The following is a 13687-nucleotide window of genomic DNA, read 5'->3' as shown; positions in this document are numbered from 1 at the left end:
TCTACATCCTTTAAAACAAACTCCCACATATCTGCCAGGTATCTGTCACAAATTTCTCTGTGTTTAATATACAGCTTTCCTTTCACAAATCCAACTAAGCCTTTCTGAACGTTTGGGAAGGAGATCTTCCCTATTACAGTAACTATTCTCTAATGTAGGACTTGCTCCCATCACGGGTACCAGGCCAGTAGCTTCCTGCATACATCCCTGACATCCCCTCAGGACTGTGGACTGCTCTCCCATCCAGGGTTAAGCCATGCATGTGGCTCAATTCACAGTGATCATCAACTCATCATTCAAAGCCTCTGCTGTTGGCCCTCTCCTGCCATTACCCCAACTGAGCCAGCCAATCAGCTTGCTGCTGTTCCTACGGCCGTCAGTGTGTGACACTCCGCCAGGGGGAAGTCAGAAAGCCCAGTACTCGCCCTACCGGCATCCACCAAAACTCTTCCATCAGCCCTTCAAAGTTCAGAGGCTCCTGCAGGCAATGGCCATTTCCTACACTAGTCCCCTCTCCCAATGCCATCATGATGAAGCTCAGCAGTGCAGAGCGTCAGTAACAAGACTATTAATTTATGTCTATTACACATCCCCTCTTCTAATGACTCAAAGCCAAAACAGATCTGCGGTGACTACAATGACTCCTATTACAGTCAACTAATAGGAACCATGTCCCTAGTGGTTCCCAGTTGATGGGGGATATTGGTAGACCACAAGAATGCAAAATGCTAAAGATTCTTTACAGTTCATACATGCCAGAACTCGCTCAGGCTGCTCAGCGGTTCAGCAGTTTTCCGTCTCTACGCAAGATTCGCTACTCAGTAGTTTCTATCTCACCACTTGCAAATTTGAACACCCTGCATATTAGAATTACCACTGGTTTTATTTTATATTTAATTAACTAACGTATGTTTTTTAAAAAATCATGTTTTAGAGCTACAAACTGAGTGTGTGTGGCTGAAAAGAAGTGCCCGGGAACTGCTTTAAAGTATGCCACCGATAACTGAAAAGAGGCAAACTACTAGTAACTACTGAAGCCAGGTGCTGGTTTACAGTGTTTTGCATGGATACATTATTATTATTCTCTTGCTTTTGTAGGGTTTGAAAACTTCGTATTAGCATGTGTTTAAATAATGCTAGAGAGAATTTTCAATCATATCCTTTTAAACTGCAGCTTCTATTCAAGAGAAATGCATCTTATGAAAATGGATTTTATTGTTACCACCAGCAGAAAAGTAACATTTGAAGAATAATGTATAGATCAGAAATCTTTATGTGTTAGTCTATAAATGATGGATTTAGTAAATTAACTCCAGTGAGATATAAATGTGTATACATAGAAGACATTACAAGATGGTTTACAAATAAGCATTTAAAGAGATATCATGCATCAAGAATTTAATCTCAGTCATGGCATTCTACATGACTAGCCTACTGTGCTTCTAATAATGGCAAAATCCAAACCTGAATGAAAGCAGATGTGCGTTTTGCAGGGTCCCACAGAAATTCAACCGCGTTTAACTGGCTCAGATTTGTCCTTGTGTCAATGATTCCCACAGACATTGGAATATCTACGTTTTGAAAACAAGTTACACAGAAACTCATCTGCTATGAATAATTAAAAAGCTTACAACTTATTATAATTATGTTCTGATGAGGTATTATACCATATGCTGAACTCTTTCCTTCAATGTTCTCCATCGTCAACCACTTTACCATCAAAACCCACCTAGTGCACATCATACATTCTCCCACCACGGTTTACTTCAGTTTATTAAGACTAGGATGGATGGTGCCAATGGAGAATTAAATAAATGGTTTCAAGTTCATAAAATTCCTGGCTCAGGAACTTTAGCACTAAAAACGACATTTTTAACTAAAACCACCCCAGGCATACAAGATCTACTAACACCAAAACTCTCTCCACACAGTTATACACAGTGCCAACATACAAATGGGTAGAGCTGAACAACTGTCATGTTCATGTCTCTATAGTCTGCCAGCAGCCACTGGTACCTAAGTCAAGAAGTCTGTCTCCTGGGCGGTTCCACTTCCAACCTTCAAGTTGCTGATGCTCTGTATACTGCAGCCGTCTGTCATGGAATACAACTCTTATGATGCTCTATGGAATAAGAGGGGAAAGTGAGTAAACTATTCCAGCTAAAATGCAGAAACATGGTCACTTCTTATGCATTAACCTGTAACTGAAGAGCATACAAAAACAAATTCTGCTTTAAACATTCATAAATGAACTCTTTACGGTTACCTGGATTACAGGTACAATTACTTGGCATAAAGAGTTAGAACTCAAAAGTGAAAGGTGCAAATAAAATGGTTATTTACGTAAAACTTTTAATTGAAAATTTAATATTGCCATCCAAAATTAAGGTACATGCCCATAAAATCAGTGAAAAAAATTACATTTCTATGAAAAAAAGATGCACACAGTAATTACTAAAATGGAAAGGTGAAATAAAACAGAGAAACGCAGGCACAATGGTAAAACCATTCATTTAAAGTAATAGTTAATAATTGGGTTCTTTTAAAAAGATAGTCGAAATTGGGGGTTGGGGGAGTGTCTGCCCCACCCCCACCCTCAAGGAGAACCTACGTGCAAAATTTGTTCTCAGTTATTTAACCTGCAAAGTGAGGTTGTCCAAGGTAAGCAAGGGGAAAACAACAAACCACAGACAAACTTCATCCAACTTCAGGCCCCAAGGAAAGACTTTTACTCTACTCACACACTCTAGGCCAATTCTTTGGTCTCCACCCATCCCAGCTTAACCTCCTATAGATTTGCAATGCCAACCACTGTTTCATTCCAGGACAGGAAAACCAGTCATCAAACTGCATTCAGATACCAGATTTGCACCAATTAGTGTTTCTGACACACATAAATAACTGTTTCTCAGACTATGATGCAGTAAGATAATCACATTTCCAGTAGACTTTCTGCTGGTTTGAACAGGAAATCTGTTAGCAATACATATAGACACTACTTTTAGTGTCCCTGCCGCCTGTTCTCCCCAACTAGTGTCCAAAATATAAGTGATAAATATTTTGAAGAGAGCCACTTAAAAGTAGCAGTATTTTTATTTGAAATAGTTAAAAAAGAGCCCAAGTCTTCAGTTAGGACCAATGCGGAGGTCTATAAAAGCAGCCACCACTCCCATCCATACCCACCTTCCTCACTGCACCCACATCCACAGGGCCCACCTACCCAGCCAGTCCACCAGCACCCGCTTCACACCATCGCCTGAGATCAGCAAAGCCCTCACTGGGATGGTGCCTGGGGCTAGTGGGGCCCGATTCACCTCTGCCAGCAGGGTGATCTCTCAGAAGAAAGTGCAGCCCTGAAAGCGTCATGATTTGATTCTTCCATATTTAGCAAGAGTCAGATTACATTGACAAATTCAGAAGAAAATAGTTACTAGATTTCAGAGCTTTTCTAAAATCCACTCTGGGCCAGACTACAATTAAGATAGTACAATAAGGACTATGAAAGGAGGACCACAGCCAAGAAATTGCAAGATATAGAAACTGCTTAAATGAAATTGGAAGGGAAAAAGTTATCTGGAGTTTTGCCTATAAGGAGAGTGAATACACCCAGAGAAGCAGAGACGGATAAAGGGGCCTAACAGTAAGACAAAGACAGAGCAAGCACATCACTGAATATGCTACACACATTCAACAAGTTCCAAAGCACTCAGCACCTGAGCCCCAAGATTCCCCATCAAGAGTAGCGTCAAATGCAACGGCCAGAAGATTAAACTCTAGATGGTTGCAGAATATTTTAGGGATCCTCGAGCTGAAGGATGTGATTTTTAAGAAATTCATCCTATAGTCTTTGGTGGTAGCAGACCATAGTTCTGCATACCAGGCAAGCTCTCAGGATTATGATGATGTATTCTGGCATATTCACCAAGAATCAGTCATGTGGCTTATCAAATATAAGGTGAAACTGATTTAAGACCTTTCAAAAATTAGCCTTTCCAATCAGCAAGCTAACTATTTAGGAGTACTGATACTTTCAAAGTAAGCAGTGTCCTTGTCCAGGCAGAATATGCTAGTGCAAAGCAGTGAACACCCACTTACGTGCACTTACGCACACAAACACCCAGGAAACCGTGCGCTTACGGCTAACTGCCCTCCACTCTCAACAGTTCATTAGCTCATAATGAAGTCATTTTTGCCTAAACTTCTTAATTTGCACTAATTTTGTGTATTATATGTTTTCACGTTTTAGTTTGGAACTAAATCCAAGAGCATGATGTAAAGCCACCATTTATGCAACTACTTAATTAAGCTTGCCACTGCCATTCCAAGCTTACCTGACAGGTATTTTAGCTAGCTTGCCAGAAATATTTTAAGCATTAAATCTCACCTATCAGACTGGATATTTGTAAATCTTACCAACTATTCAGGGAACTGTCCTAGAAAGCGAGCTCCTCTTCACTGAAAATGATAAGCTGCTTCTTCACCACTTTGATGGAAACTTTATTTTGTCATTTGGTCTAGATGTCAAAGACTGTTATAGTCCCCTGAGAACACTGAATAGTCATGAATGGTGAACTGAGTTAAAGTTACTACTTAAAATATGAGTTAAAATTATGAGTTAGTAGCTTCTGCTGCTGCGCCAGGAGCTGCTTGCATGCTCGTCCCATGCGGCCCTGGAACCTCTTTTGTGAAGTGGCAGCTGAGGAGACTTGGGTGCTCACCACAGCCGACGAGAAGCCAGGGGAAGGAGTCACTAAGAAGAAGGATCATATTAATTTGAAGGTGGCAGGTCAGGGTAGTTCTGTGGTGCAGTTAAATTTGAGAGGTATACACCACTTAGTAAACTAATGAAAGCCTATTGTGAACGATGGTTTGTCATCGAGGCTGATCAGATTCCGATTTGACAAGCAGCCAGTCAATGAAAGACACACCTGCACAGCTGGAAATGGAGGATGAAGACACAACTGATGTGTTCCAGCAGCAGAGAGGAGATGTCTACTCAAAAGGGAGCCTGCTGCTTTATTCCAGAGCTGCTCCTCCAGGCCAGGAAGCCATTTGCAATGAGAAAACCGCAGTATGGTTCCACCACATCCTTCTAACTACAGTATAGCTTTCTCTATTCTTTCATTTTTCTCCCTTCCCCATTCCTTTACGATACAGGAAGTAACTGTGTGTGTGCACAAGCACACTGCAGGTTTTTTAACTAAATAAAAAATGGTACCTTTTGATTGACAGCAAATGAGGTGGGAAGGGGAAAAGTACTGGCCAAGACAAGATACCCCCTTTCTCTATTAGTGGCATGTTCATTCCGCTTTTATCTTTACATTCCAGTAAGTTATTTTGCTCTGTTTAACAACAAAAAGAACAATACAAAAAAACCTTGCATACCTTGGTCTACTGGACAATTTTAGTGTTTTTCATTTATTACTGTAAAGCCGTGGACAATTTGATAACTTTTTTGTATGTAGCTGTTACATGTAGGGCAATCTGTCTTTTAAGTAGGGATAAATACTTTAAAAGAAATTAATCCTAGATAGTTTGCCCTCCAAGTCAAGCATCTTGTTTAAATAGACTTCTTGTTTAAAAAAAAATAATGAATTAGTACATTCTATAGTCCAGCAAAGAAAAGAATAAAGAAAGAAAAAACAAGCACAAAGGGGAATAGGTGAGACAAGATGAGGCAATTGTTGGTAACTGTCAAAGCCAGGCAGGGAGCTGAACCATGAGAACTCATGGTGCAGGTGTATTTATCATATGCCACACCACAATGAATACATGTGCCTTCAGAGGATCATCCTCCCTGCTTCTGGGGATGTTTAAATTTGACTATAATAGCAAGTTAAGAGAGTATTCTACCATTTTTGAATCCAGTTTTATGGACCTCAATATAGAACCCATCAAATCCTATTCCATTTTCTATTAGAACCTACAATTAAAACTATTTTCTAATACTTCACTGACTTTTTTAAAAACCAGCATCTCACAGTCATCAAATGTACTTTCATGGTGATAGAAGAGTTTACCACATCTTCCTTTAAAAAAAAAAAACAACCCTACTCAGTTGAATTTTAACCAGGTGTGGTATAATTGGCAGATCTGCCCAAAGGTGAACTGGGGCACCCAATGGCTTGTATGACAACAAAACAGTTGGGACCAAGATGACAGCATCTTCTACATTTCTAAGCTCCCAGATTCTGGAAAATGAGAGCTCTTAGTCTAGTTTCTTGACCAAATTGTGGCTATTTGAACCTGGAATCTAGCAGAGTACAGCTGATCCAAACAGGGCTTGCTCACTGCGAACACTGATGACTTTTTAAAATGGTGAATCCAATCAGTGTTTGCTTGGGATGCCAACAGGAATGAAAAAAAAAAAAAATAAGAGCTTTTAAGTCACCCTCTAGGGAAATGACCAAACCACTAATTGAACACAGATATGACAGACCCAAAGTGCACAAAGCAGATGTGAGAATCTACAAATAACCTCTCTTCTTATGTTCTAAGAATGTTAAGAGCCCTGGGAGTTAGAAGAAATCTGGGAGCTCCTTCCAGGTTGGCAAGACAATATAACCCCATGGGGCTAATACCCCCTATCTTTCCCTCAACCTCCCATGGTGTATGGAAGAGCACTAAGAAGACTCTCATGCCTCCAAGTGCTGGACAGGTGGCTTTCCCACACATGCTCAATTTGTTAGCATTAGTATTAGTATCCTTTCCCCTGCCAAGGCTGCCTTTCCCATGCTCAGTCTCTAAAAAGGAAGATCCAGAAGGGAGAGTCTTTCAAACAGAATACCTCTCCATACAGAGGGACCAGCGCCATTGGTGGCCCAACTATGCCTTTCTGTGGGAGGAAGGAAGATTAGAGTCCAAATGCCTGCTTCTACCTCGCTAATACCTGGCCCTGCTGAAGTCTTGCTTTTTCCCAATTAAGCTTTTTCCATAAACCCTGCCCTATAGAATTTATAATAAACTATGGTGCATGAAAGGTAGAGGCAGAGGGACCCACCATGCATGACACAGAGGAAGCAGGGATGGTCTGAAATATATCCTAAAAGGAATAAGTTAGCTGGCCAATGGCTACACCTCCTATTCCTGAAATGACTGACTTCTTCAGTCAGATACATTGGCAGGGTGAACAGAGATTTCAAAGTTTACTTAGCGAAATGTTAAGAGGTGAAATAAAAGGACTTTCTGAAGATTCAGATTAACCCATTTTCCCCCAGAGCCACACCTAATTTTTCTATGGTACCTTACTTCACCCAGTAAGTGCCTCCTTATTTTATAGTACTTATTTTACAGATAAGTAAACAAAATGTAGCCTCTTGCAGCAAAACTGCCACATTTTTCAATCACTGCAATACCTATTAGAAATTAAAGTCTGGCCTTACCTTTACCAATTTTCCAGTGATCTCAGGCATATCTCCCATTTTCCGATTATCTAGCATCCGAATTTCGTAAGACTGACCTATTTAAGGAAATTGTTGAATTTAAAGAAATTGTGTATCAAAACAACCCATATAAAGAACATCACTCTGTTTAACATAAACATTGAACTGTCTCTCAAAACATACACAATGCTTGGTGTTAATTTGCTACAGAAGCAAATTCAGGTGGGTCTCTCTCTCTTTCACATGGCACTGTCCTTTCCTTCTCACACTATTACAGAAGAATGAAGAGTTTCTCTGTCAACTTATTTTCATCTGTTACTCTCTCACACTGAATTTTTATCATGCACACAGGCATTACCCAAGACCAATTCTTACAACAACTTTACTGAGATGTATTTGCATACCATAAAAGCCATCCTTTTATAGCAAACAATTAATTGGTTTTTAGTATATCCAGAGTTGTGTAACCATCATGGCTACCAATTCTGGCATGCTTTCATCACCCTAAAAAGAAACCTCATATTCATTAGTAGTCATTCTCCTCTATCCCCCTAGCCCCTTACAACCATTAATCGATCTACTTTTTGCCTCTAGGGAGCAGCCTACTCTGGACAGATGATCTAAATGGAGTCACACAGGCTGTGGCGTTGGGTTTCCAGCCTCCTTCCCTGAGCTGAGCGTTAAGGTTTCCAAGGTCCCCGGCCTGCTTGAGCAGGCACCTTCACTCACTATTACTCCCTGGCACAACCATACCACATTTTGTTCATCCAGTCATCAGCTGATGGACATCTGGGTTGTTTCCACTTTGGGGCTATTGTGTGTGCGTTTTTGTATGAGCCCAGGTCAAATTTTAATCCTGGAGTTTTTCTCCCTTGTGTCCAATGAACCCAACTCACATTTTCTCACTGCTTAACTAATGTCCTTAGAAAGACAGAAACAGATATTCACATAGCATCTATATAATTAGGAAAAAAAGCTGCAGCTAAAGGTTATTTAATAATATACTCCAAACCCACAAAATGATTTCTGGATTATGTGCCATTAAGTAAGAAGTTAAGTATCACTTGGTATACGGAAAATCAGCAGTAATTAAAGAGTATTTCTATACCATAAGAAGTCGAGGATCTTCATGATAGAACTACCAGTATCCTGCCCACACTCCCAAGGGGCTTATAGAAAAATATATAAAGTGTACTAGAACACAGGACTGAAATACAACAAAGGGTTATAAAAATACAACCAAATCACTCCAAAGCTGGTGAAGAACAATTATATATAGTTACTTTGCTAAGGAATAGTCCTTAAATCCATTCAACAGACTGAGAGAGATTAACACTAAAAACACCTCTATGGCAAGAGACATTTTTTTAAAGTTAAACATGCAGTATATTTAACAATGGATCTGAATTCAGAAAACAGTAAGAAACTTAAAAATAAAGCACATGAACAGATACTTTTGAAAAATACACAATTATACATTTAAAATTACATTCAACCTCACAAAAATTTAGGAAGTAAAAATTAATTAAATGTGCTGATACATCAACAAAAAATGTTTAATTAAAAACAATCAGGTGGGCAAGGATGAGGGAGAAATAAACACTTAAAACATGAGGGAATATAAACTGATGAAGTCTACCCAAAATGCCACCTGCTGTGCCTGGTAACTAGTACTGTTATCTTTCAACTTAGGGACTCTGATTAATCAAGACTGAATAAACTTCAAGGGGGGAATATGTGCAACTCACATTACACAAAAAAAGGCCATTTCTCCCTTAAGACATAAAGAACTCCTACAGAATCACTAATAAATGTCCAACATTCCCTAGAAAAAAATGAGCAAATGAGATGAACATGTGGTTCACAAAAGAAGGAAATGCCAATAGCTCTTAAACATGTTAGAAGACATTTTCCTTTCAGAAAAATGCAAATAAAAAACCACAGTGAAATCATTTTTCCCCTATCGGGTCAGGATAAACCTTCGAGTCTAAGCTACCAAGTCCAGAGAAACCCAGCCACACTCTTCATACTGACAACAGGTGGAGACAGTAGCAATCAGTCTCTCTCTGGGGAAACCCTAAACGTAGAGCCTAAGCAGTTTCTGGTGTACGAGAGGTAAAATGTGAGCCAAAGAACTGAGGACTACTCCAGATCTTTGGTCAAGGAATTTCCTGATGTGGGAAGATCACCAGAGTAGATTTGGAGGAGAAAATTGAGTGTAACTGAATACATTCAGTCTGAAGCACCTACTGGACATCCAAGTTGAGAAGCTGATTTACAAATCTGGAGCTAAGAGGAAGAGATCCCGAATGCAGATATTAATATGGGACTTCTCAGGGTATAGTTATCAGGTATTATATAAAGACAGGATCATTTAAGGAGTGCAAAAAAAGAAAAGAGCAGTCACTTCTCAGGAATAAAGAGGGCAACCCAAAGAAAAGCAGCAGTGAGAAGGGAGGTGGACAAGATGGACCCCCATCTGGTTGCCAAGGAGGGAGGGATGACTTGTCTCACCAGGATTATCTTGTGATCCACAAAAACTGAAAATTCTCAGGACTGGAAGAAATTTAAGACAGGAAGAAATCCCCATGATCCTAACTTATTTTGTATTGTTTTTCCTAATTAACCTATAACAAGGACACTTCTGTGCTTGATATAATGTGCAATCTGTTTCCACAAATAGATTTCTAGATTTATTGCTCCTATATTAAAGCACTGGAAATTTTTCTTCTAAAATCAAAAGCACACTTTTAAAAAAGGCTCTGTAACACTTGTTATGCTTTGAATGGTTTCCCTATGGAAACAATGTATGTCTTAGCTTTCTTCCTTCAGTTCTCCCCCACCTCACTCACTATTTAAAATCCATTTGCTTCAATGGTTAAGATCCACTGTATGGACAACCAGACCTTCACTGGCTTACTTTCTCCCACTGTTTGATCTCGTTCCATAATTCTTCCATAACAACAGAGCTTTCTGAAGCTACAAAGTCTAGGTTCTAGCTGAAATATAAAGAAGGTTCCACGATTAATGAAGTATATATAAAGTTAACAAACAGCAACCTTCTGTGAGTTGCTTGACCTCATTTTAGCTTTGTCTTTCAAATTTACCTTTCATATTTTAGTTTTTCTGTTCTCTTTTTTGGCTTAGAAATGCAAAAGCATTGAGAGAGTTGAAAAACAGCATTATTGTGAGTACATGTCCCCATTCACCTTGAATATAAAGGTCTGGCTTCCTCAGATGGACTCCAGAGTAACATGGAGCCCAAGATGCAATAGTCCCGTCTTGGCTAAGTTCAAAGCATTTGCTGTAAGGTCCTAATACAGAACTTTATAGCAAGACAAAGCTACTATAGCAACAAAATCTACTATGGTGTAAAATGAAATTAACAAAAAAATTTTCTTTCTTTTTTGAGGCTTCTATCATTTAACAGTATTTTTAACCCAATAGCAATGCTATTTCCTAAGGCCTAAAATCTGTGTGCAAAGGAGCTAGTATTTGCTAATTAATAGAGGATACTCAAAAGTAGAATATGGCCTACAAATGAACAGGTATCTCTGATCCAACAGCAGCAATGAGCTGATCTTGAATAAATCAAGGGGTTGAGATCAAAAGTCTCGCTCATACCATGCGGTGTGGAAGCATCAAAGACCGAGATGGAGCTTAAGACAAGAGGCGGCCTATTCCAGCCAGATCCCTGCTCAAAGGGAGAGCCAACTGCATTTACTCCACCCTCTGTGGCTCCATGGTAGGACTACAGGTTTTTACTCCACAAACTGAGAGACTTAGCGCCTCTTGTTACCTAAAAGCTGAGGACAATTGTCAGGCATACCCAGGAAAAATGCAAATACAGTTTTAAAACTCTGTACTGCTACTGTTCAAACAGTCCAAAATTTGACACTCTAAGGCATCAATACAACTTGGGAAACTTATTCCCATTTCTACCTGACAGACAGAGTTAAAACTACACAGCATTTAGCTTTTCTTCTTTACTGTGTTACACAATAAATATTCTTCAGCAATAACTGCCCAAGAACCAGAAGGTGAGCAAAGAGCTTTCAGGAGAGATGACTGGCAGTGAGCAGGCTGTGGCCACAGAAAATGACAGAGCCCCAGCTGCGTGCCAACCGTCCTTGGGGGAAATCCATCTATACAAGGTGGTTGTGACAGAGGTTCACTTATTTGTCTGAATATTTGAAGGACTAAAAAAATTGAAGTATAGTCCCCAGACCAGCAGAATGAGCATCACCTGGAAGCATGTCAGTTCTCTGGCCCTACTCCAGACCTACTGAATCAGACTCGATGGTTCAGCATTCATGTCTGGCAAGCCCTCTAGGTGGTCCTGATGATGCTCAAGTTGGGGCACCAATGCTTTATGTAAAACTACAAATAACCAGCCAGTGAACAAAACAAAAGTGGTCAGGACCTTCTGGGAATAGCTACATACTCAAAGGCTCTGAGTAAAATTATAAGAACTTACTGACCTTTTATCAGCAGCTGAACAAACGCTATAGGATATGTAACTATGAACACTTTCCCAAAGTGCTATACCAGAAAGAAATGGCCTGGTTTGGAACAGCTGACTATACATTTGCATTATTTTGCACAGGGCTCATTTAATACAATGTTATATGAGCCATCTACAATGTTATGGGTAATAAGACTTCAAACTCCTTTTTAGTTCAAATTATTTGTCTATGTTAAAACTAAAAAATAAGTCAATCCAAAGCTGTTTAAAGTAAACTGCATTGTGATATCAAGTAACCAAAATTCATTAGTCATGCACTTGCTTGACAGGACTATAAATCGTACAACAATCTAGGATAGCTCTTGATACGTTACATATATATGCTCCACAAAGACATTACATTCACATATATATTATATTTGAATATACATATATACACACACTTTACACACACACACACAGGACTCAGGGTTCATTAGATGCCCATTTCAAGACCCAGCTTTGGCAGGGCCTTCAGAGGTAAGGCTAGGAGGTAGCCCCACAGGATGCAGTGTTTCTATCTCAAATCTTAAGAGTATGTCATGGCCGCCTAAGGAAAAAGCTCTGATACACACATACTCTACTGCTCTGGAGACCACCTACCCAGTACACATCTGCCTTGGTTGATGTCTTAGTTTCCCATTGCTGCTATAACAAATTTCCACAAAGTTAGTGGTTTGAAGCTATACATATTATCACACAGTTCAAGTCCAGAATGGGTCTCCTGGGTTAAAACGAAGCTTCCAGCAGGGCCCCATTTGCTCTGTAAGCCCTAGGGCAGAATCTGCTTCCTTGCCTTTTCTACTTCCTGAGGCAGCCTATAATCCCTTGGCTCGCAGCCCCTTCCTCCAGCTTCAGAGCCAGCCACACAGCTTCACATCTCTGATTCCTGACTTTCCTGCCCACCTCCCCACTTTTAAGGGTGTCTGTGATTTCCCTGGGCCCACCTGGATAACCCAGAATAATCTCTCTACCTCAACATCCTTAACTTAATCATATTTGCAGAGTCCCTTTTGCTATATCAGGTAAAATATTCAGAGGTCTTGGGGTCAGGACATGCGCATCTTTGAGGAACCATTATTCTGCCTACTACAGTTGCTAAGCAGTGCAAACTTCTACAGTTCAAAACAGTTACAGGCTTATTTAAAAGATTATAATCATACTTTGCAACAAACCTGGCAAAATTCCCAAATTGCTATGGAGGTAACTAGTCCAAGGCTACAATTTAACCATTTGTAAAAACTGCTCATCTAGCTGCAATAGAAAACGAACACATGAACCAAGGCTAAATACTTGATCTTCCAGTAAAATCAGAAATCATTAAAGCTACTTAGGCCATAAATAAAAGAAATAGCAGTAGGCTCATGTTGTACCTCCCATGTGCTGGCCAGCCTATAAAGGGCCTTACATATATTAACTAAATTTAATTCTCAGCTACCTTATGAGTGAGGCATTAAATTAGGGAATCTGCCTAGGTTAGCAAGTGGTGTATGGGATCTAAACACAGGCAGCCCGGCTCTAGAGACAGCTGATAACCACAACTCAATCACTCTCTGCTGTCCTCTCTACTTCCCACCCCTCACAGCACAGACACACAGAAAAGACACATTCCAATCACTGGTCATTGTAACTAGATAAAGCATTTAAAAGATCAAAAAGGTAGTTGCATAATGTGCATAAAGACATCCAATATGCAGCAGAGGTACATAGAGCCCTCGCTGTTCTATTTCATGGAAACTATGTATGAGAGTTTCTACCGTGCATTCAGTTGCGTCCTTTAGTAACAAGACATCACATTCTC

The 13687-nt window shown here is 39.8% G+C and overlaps 1 protein-coding gene and 1 pseudogene across 3 annotated transcripts in view; one reads left to right on the top strand and one right to left on the bottom strand.

The window, feature by feature from the left end:
- UBP1 (upstream binding protein 1) overlaps positions 1-13687 on the bottom strand; it is a 58436-nt gene that overhangs the window by 18695 nt on the left and 26054 nt on the right. For all 3 annotated transcript variants that reach the window (XM_036892198.2, XM_036892206.2, XM_057492494.1), the window contains 3 exons: positions 7383-7459; positions 2017-2122; positions 1465-1571 (listed from right to left, as the gene is read on the bottom strand). In XM_036892198.2, the coding sequence (XP_036748093.1) occupies positions 1465-1571; positions 2017-2122; positions 7383-7459 (290 nt within the window). The remainder of the gene's footprint in view (positions 1-1464; positions 1572-2016; positions 2123-7382; positions 7460-13687) is intronic.
- LOC130680867 (small ubiquitin-related modifier 2-like) lies at positions 2143-5619 on the top strand (annotated as a pseudogene).

This window comes from Manis pentadactyla, chromosome 14 (genome assembly GCF_030020395.1).
Source record: "Manis pentadactyla isolate mManPen7 chromosome 14, mManPen7.hap1, whole genome shotgun sequence".
NCBI lineage: Eukaryota > Metazoa > Chordata > Mammalia > Pholidota > Manidae > Manis > Manis pentadactyla.
This window is presented reverse-complemented; position numbering and strand designations above follow the sequence as displayed.